This window comes from Drosophila virilis, unplaced genomic scaffold (assembly GCF_030788295.1).
Source record: "Drosophila virilis strain 15010-1051.87 unplaced genomic scaffold, Dvir_AGI_RSII-ME tig00001657, whole genome shotgun sequence".
NCBI lineage: Eukaryota > Metazoa > Arthropoda > Insecta > Diptera > Drosophilidae > Drosophila > Drosophila virilis.
Window position 1 is genome coordinate 771581 of NW_027212852.1, and position 6977 is coordinate 778557.

The window sequence follows — 6977 nt, forward strand, 5'->3', positions numbered from 1 at the left end:
CTAGGCTGTTGTCCTTCCATTAGGGGCCTGTTGCGTTGGGCTGCTGTTTTCTCCGTCCTCTCCAGTGGATCTCGAAATGCACTGCTTGATGGTCGCTGAATGTGAAGTCATTACTGACTTTCCATGTAGTTAGGTCTATAATAGAGCCTCTACCGGCCTTGCAGTACGTGAGCTTCTGCCCGTCGTTTGGCCAAGGGCCCAAGTCGAGCGCCGCGAATTCTTCTAGCAGGGTGATCCCTCTCGCGTTAGTTTCCTTGCTTCCCCATTCCACGGCGTTAAAGTCTCCGGCTATGACGAGAGGAGCTCTATTGCGAGCGTCTTCTGATATTTCTTCCAGCATGGTTAGAAATTGCCGCAGTTCCCAGCTTGGGGGTGCGTAGCAACTCTAAACGTTGATTCCATTAATTTTTGCTCTCACGAATCCGTCGTTTGCTGCTCCGACCAAATGGCCGCTTTTCCACATTTACTTGCTACCCAGCCACTTCCACCGATAGGCTTGTATGGCTCGCAGATTATTGCGACGTCCGTATTTCTTTCCCGTATTGATTGTGTCAGCAGCGCCTGAGCAGCCTCGCAGTGGTTGAGGTTCAGCTGTGTCCACTTCATTTTCTGTTGGCCAGGGCGCTTCTAAACACGGGGGATCTGTCGCTGCCGGCAATGTGTTTGCAATCGGAATTCCTTTCCTTACAGAGCATGCACTGTGGCTCTTGTTTGCAGTCCTTGGCTTTGATGGGATTTGGATAGTCCTTTCCTCCGCATCGTCGGCACAGATTCGATCTGTCTAGATCACTTTTACAGTGTCTTGCTAAATGTCCAACCTCGAGGCATCTAAAAAATCTAGTGATGTTAATCAGTTCGCGGATTCTCGAGTTAACCCAGCCCACTTTCAGGAAACCTACTGAAAGGGCCTTTTACGCACTTTCCGCTGGCAGTCATCGTTGCCGTCTGTGTTTGGTCGTACGCCTTTCGGAGGCTGATATTCTCAGGGGCTATGTCCAGTATTTGGATTTGACCCCTCAGTGCCTCACAGATATCCTCTCTGGTCGTCATCTCGTCCAGGTCCTTGCAGTCAACGGTCACTCGGTGGGACAGCGTCCGGACATCTGCATTTTCGCCTACCGTTTCGCCTACCAGGTTTCCAAATGCTATGGTATTCTCTCCCGAGTGGTTGAGCTGAAGAAGTAGGTCTCCTTTTTGTGTCCTCCTTATCCTTGTCACCGCCCAGTTTTTCGTCCGCTTTAACTTGTCAATGTAAGCAAAGACGCGTTGCAGCTTGGAGAACGAGTTGATGAACTTGCAGCCAATTGACAGATCAAGTTGCGCTTCAGTTCCGATAATACCTTGTGTCGGAGTTCTGGCAAGGATTCGACAGGTACACAGGAGGCAAGCCACTCTTCCTTTTCCTTTCTGAGAAAGCTCGGGCCATGGGCCCATAACGGGGACCTGGAAAGCTCACTGGGCAGCGCTCCTTGTGAAATTATATCCGCTGGGTTTAATTCAATGGGAATATGATGCCATTCCCGATTGGCAACGAAAATATTGAATTTGGAAGCATCATTGCGAATCCAAGCCAAAACTACAGCAGAGTCTGGTCAACAGTAATAACGACAGTTAAACACGTTCAGTTGGCAGATTTCGCTGAGAAGCTCAGCCAATAATGCAGCTTCGCAGAGTTCCAGCTTTGGTACAGTGATGGTTTTCACAGGCGCGACACGCGACTTGGAACACAAGAGACGTACGCTTGTGTTGCCATGGCACCTTGAAACTGTATAGACGCATGCCCCATAAGCGCTCAGGCTGGCATCACAAGATCCATAAATCTCAACTGTGCTGTCTGATGAGAGTGCACGAGGCCTAACGTTTTCGTGATATCGCTGCCATGAACTTAAAGTTGCCCTTGGCAAGTAGTCCAGACGTTTGCTTCAATATCTCGACTGCTTCTGGAACACAGCTACCACCAGAGATGAGATCATCCACGTAGAAATCCCTTTTAATAATGTCAGCGCCAATAGGAAATGCCTGCTGCTCATCCATGGCCAGTTGGTGCATAGCCCGCACTGAGGGAAACGATGCTGGTTATGTGCCGTAGGTGACGGTATCTAATTTGTAAGTCTGTATCTTCTGATACTGAGAATCACGCCACAGGATACATTGAAAATAGCTCTCTTCTGGTTCGACTCGTACACATCGATACATTTTGCATATGTCGCCTGTGAGGGCGACTGCGAATGTACGAAAACGCATCAGTATCGAAAACAGTATCGGTTGGATGGTAGGACCTGCCATCAGTGCATCATTCAGCGAGTGTCCAGAGGTAGTAGCTGCTGATCTTTCAAACACGACCCTTAGCTTGGTTGTAGTACTAGCTTACTTCAGAGATAGTATAGTTGTAGTTGCAGATAGTATTTGCATTGGCCCAGTGCAGCTAAGCTAACAAGTGACATATGATTTAAAGTGACTGGGTTTTGAAAGTTGGTTTGAGGTCTAGTTTCCTTTCTAAATGAGGGAATCGGCCTGCGCCTGTTGATAGGAGTCACCCAGCTGATTCAAGCTTAGTCGAAGCGGTAGCGAACTGAATTCTTCCCAGTCGGCAGACTCTAAAAATTGGCCTGAAAGTGTGCCTCGCAGTCACGCTCCGCACTGTTTGGTGATGACTCAGGCTCGGTGCTAGATTCCAGCTCCCAAAACCGATGAATTAATTCGTCAATCTGTGCATTCGTCTGCAGATGATGCGAGTCTACCAGCAGATCTGGATTCATCACTAATCGCCTAGCCACAAGCGATGATTTTCCTGCATGTGCAGCACCTCAAGTCGCGACCCAACCAAAGCGAGTCTTTTGCAGTATCGGCAGTCCAGAGGCTAGTTTGATCTGGCCAACGCAATGCAGATCGAAAAACAGTCTGGCTCCGATCAACATATCGTTTTCCTGAGATTTGAAGAATTCAGGAAGAGCTAGTTGTATGTTTGACGGACTGTTCCATGATGCAGGGTCAAGAGTGAGCCAGGCTGATTATCGGTGATGGATGGTGCAATTAATGCCGGGATGCATGTGGAGTATTCAGACACTCGAGATTGGAAATTGATGTTTACCGAAAAACCATCTGACGAAAACGCCGCATCACCAATGCCAGGGACGACTGCTGTGGACTTGAATTTGCGCAATTGGAGCTGATGAGCAAGACGAGAGGTGATGATGTGCAATTGCGACCCAGAGTCGAGCAACGCATGGCAGCGCACCAAAGATCCAGACTTTTTACATCGATGACGGCAGTGGCAAGTAGGACGACATCATGCTTCAGATGCTGGTCGATGGGGAGTGTCGACGATGAAGTTGCCGCAGGATGTTTTGAGATGACGTATGAGTTTCGACTTCTTGAACATTGTGTGAGCTAGAGGCAACGCTGTGATTGCTTGTGTTGCCAAGATGCAACAGGCTATGATGTTTGCTTCCACAGACTCTGCAAGTGCTGGAACCGCAGACTCTCAGCTGATGTCCCCTTTGCAGGCAATTAAGGCACAGCGCAAGCCGTTTGGCTTCATGAAGGCGCAGCGAAGGCGATAATTTTGCGAATTGCAAACATTTATAAATAGAGTGGCCTGCGGCTTCACAAAATACACATGCATATGTTCCATTCTTGGTCACCACAAACGTTCTTCTACTACTGTTGTTCTGGCCCACCTGGGAGCCAGGCGTGTACATTGCCTTCACGTGATCCGCATTTTCCAGCCTTTGACAACGCTTCTCAATGAAAGCTGTAAGCCGCTCACACGACGTCCAACGGCGCATCATCCTCCCAGCTAGCTTGCGTGGCGGCGATTTGTTCCACACTGCTCATCGATTTGAGAGATTCGAGAGTTGACCTTATCTGAGAATTCGCGCAGTTGTGTCGTCGCACCCTTATCCACCTTTCTTAGCCCAAAATTTCAGCAATATGTGCGTGAAAAACAAGACGCTTTTAATTTAAACGCTTATCAAGCAGTTCTAGAGCGGCAGCATAATTAGCGTTTCACATTTCCAACGAGCGAATTGTATCAAGCGCTGTTCCTTTGAGGCATGACCGTAGATGCTGAAGTTTTTCAATGTTGGTCAAATACGGATTCTTATCAATGACCGTGGTGAACATATACGAGAAGTCAGACCATTCTGTGCATCCTCCACTAAACTCCGGCAATTTAAATTGAGGCAATCGAGAGTGGTTTGGAACAGCAAAAGTAGAGCGCGGATCATCGGCTGCGGCGGAATTGAAAGTGGAACAATGTGGAGTCTGCTGAATCTTTCTTTGATTTCCGCGCTCGCGTTGAAGGGACACTCGTAGCCGCCTAATGGTTAACTCAAAGCTTGACTGAAGATCCTCTTCAGGCCAGCGGGCCTGACTCACATCCAACAAACTATCATAGAATGTTTTAAATTTCGCCTCCAAGTCAGATGCCATGCATATGTAATCGTGCAACTCGTAGTCATCAACATCGCGAAGTCGCGCGGGATCAAGTTCAGAAGACAATCTTTTGACTCGATCACTTAAATTCTTAATCTTAACTTTAAGAACTGCAGCCTGTGTTCCAGCCGCCACTTGATTAGCAGATGTCGCCTCATTTTCATTTGCACTTGCACCTTCATCAAACATTGTTAATGTAGCGCACAATAAAGTTCACACAGCCGAACTACAATACAAAATTTGCGCGCACAAGTGTTTGTTCGAGCGAGATAGCGTATAGCTGGTTAAAGCGCGCAACGATTAACAGCGATTTTTCTACGGCGTCTATATACAACGGCAAACTGTATACATATGCACAAGCAAGCGGTTAAGTACAGTTATTAGAGAGACTTGGTTAAATTGATCACTTTATGTTGATGCTCGCAGCACTTAACGCACAACTTTTTGTAAATATGCGCAATGAAATTATAAATTGAAATTATAAACAAAATGCGAACAGAAGGGAAATGAAAAAGTAATAAAGAAAATTCACGTCGGGGTCACCAAAATGTGAAGTTACAAGCCTTTTTGCAACTAATTAATTAGCACTACTTTGTGTGCAACGAAATTCGATGTTTTATATTTTGTTCCAAATGTATTTATTTACCGCACAGGGCACTTATTATAGCTTACGAAATGTTATAATATTGCTCGGCAGTCAACTCGAAATAGCTGTGCCTTGCTTGTGATCAAACGAAAAACTAAACTATATGCAAAACGAACGAAATTGAGCCCCGCTCAGAACGATGGGCAGCGGGCGTCAATGCAGGAGGCAAAGGGGCCGATGTAGACAGCAACTTACAAAGAGCAAACATCATTTGCTCTTAAGCTGTGTTTATGATTATTGTCTTCTGCTGTTACTGCACGCAGCCGTCGCTGTTATCTCTACCGGTCACTTGACCAAACATCCTCCTCCGTTGGAAGGCAAGGGACTTTCAACATCATCCTGTTTTGGCAGTAAACACAGCTTTCGTACGGCTCTGCGTATGACTCCAGTCGCAGTCTGAAGCACTGCAAGTCTAGATACCCCATCTGATCCTGGGATCAGCTCTAGGACTCTAGCTAATGGCCACTTCAGCGGCGGTAAGTTCTCATCCTTTACAAGGACGACATCGTTAATGGAAAGTCCTGGCTGAGGAGTGCGCCATTTGGAGCGCTGTTGAAGAAGCATTAAATAGTCTTCGCGCCAACGGGCAAAAAAAAAATTTGTTGGATGGAAGGCCCGACAGAGCGATAAAAATGGTGCTTCGCAGTCTTCACAGCGGCTTCCCATAGCCCGCCAAAGTGTGGAGAGCGAGGAGGGATGAACGACTATTCAATTGAATCGGATAGGCAAAACTCGTGAACAGCTTTGACATGCTCGTCACTCAGGAACAGGCGGCTCAGATCTGCCAGCTCATTCTTAGCGCCAACGAAGTTTGTCGCATTGTCAGACCAGATCCTTGAAGGTCGAGTGCGAGTCAGGATAAACCGTTTTAGGGCGTTTAGAAACGATATTGTAGACAAATCCTTTACAGGTTCTAAGTGTACTGCCTTTGTAGCGAAGCATATGAACAGGCTAATGTAGCATTTCACGGGAGGCCTAAACAACTATATGCAAAATGAAAGACATTGAGCTCCGATCAGAACGAGGGGCAGCACGCGTCAATGCAGGAGGCAAAGGGTCGATGAAAAGAGTAGGCAGCAACTTACAAAGAGCAAACATCATTTGCTCTTAAGCTGTGTTTATGATTATTGTCTTCTGCTGTTTCTGTACGCAGCCGTCGCTGTTATCCCTACCGGTCACTTCACCAAATTAAGCAACAATTGCATACATAACAAAATAACAATAAAAGGAAACAATATAATAAAAATCATTAACTGTTCACTGCAAATTAATGAACTTTCAATTTCAAACAATATGTTGAATTATACTCATAGCATTTACGTAAGTAATGATCTTATAAGATTACAACCACTTTCGTTTGTACAAACGAAACAAATTATAAATAAACACACAAAATTTAACAATGTACTCTAAATAATTAAAATAACCATATTTGTAATTATATTTGTATCATATCATATCAAAAGCATACCTAAGAAATTAATTATAAAATATAAAAAGAGGTTCTAGTCGGGAGCTCCCGACTAGGGGATACCCTGAACCCTCTTATTCCAATACCAAATAAATTAATTTAAAAAAAATCTCTTGGCAGGGTTCGAACTCGCAGCTGACCGCATTACTTGCTGCCGACTATACTCAACAGCCACACCAGCAAAAAAAATAGAACTTTCTTCGGTAGGGCTCGAACTCACGACAGACCTCACCACTTGCTATGCCTCTACTCAGCAGCCACACCAATGATTAAGTATTTATTATAAAAAAGGAACTAAAATGGCAATACAGAAAAAAGTCGCAATTACCATGCTATTAGAATGCGAAGCAGACGCGCATGAATGTGTGTGTGTACATGTATACAAAAATTATTAAAGCTGCTGCCCCATTCAATTGCGCAGTT

General features: G+C 45.6%; 1 protein-coding gene across 1 annotated transcript; it reads right to left on the reverse strand.

Moving 5' to 3' along the window:
* Positions 1-606, reverse strand: LOC138911608 (uncharacterized). The gene is made up of 3 exons (XM_070210985.1): positions 419-606; positions 154-365; positions 1-95 (listed from the first exon to the last, which is right to left on the reverse strand). The coding sequence occupies exons 1-3, from the start codon at positions 604-606 to the stop codon at positions 1-3; spliced, it is 495 nt and encodes a 164-aa protein (XP_070067086.1).
* Positions 607-6977: the final 6371 nt, after the last annotated feature.

What these genes read in the sequence shown, in the direction of transcription:
- LOC138911608 (XM_070210985.1), bottom strand. Translation starts at nt 606, where the DNA reads ATGAAGTGGACACAGCTGAACCTCAACCACTGCGAGGCTGCTCAGGCG. An exon ending in GAGCAGCAAACGACGGATTC is followed by an intron (nt 366 to 418) that starts GTGAGAGCAAAA and finishes CGCACCCCCAAG; the next exon opens with CTGGGAACTGCGGCAATTTC. An exon ending in GCTCACGTACTGCAAGGCCG is followed by an intron (nt 96 to 153) that starts GTAGAGGCTCTA and finishes CTTCACATTCAG; the next exon opens with CGACCATCAAGCAGTGCATT.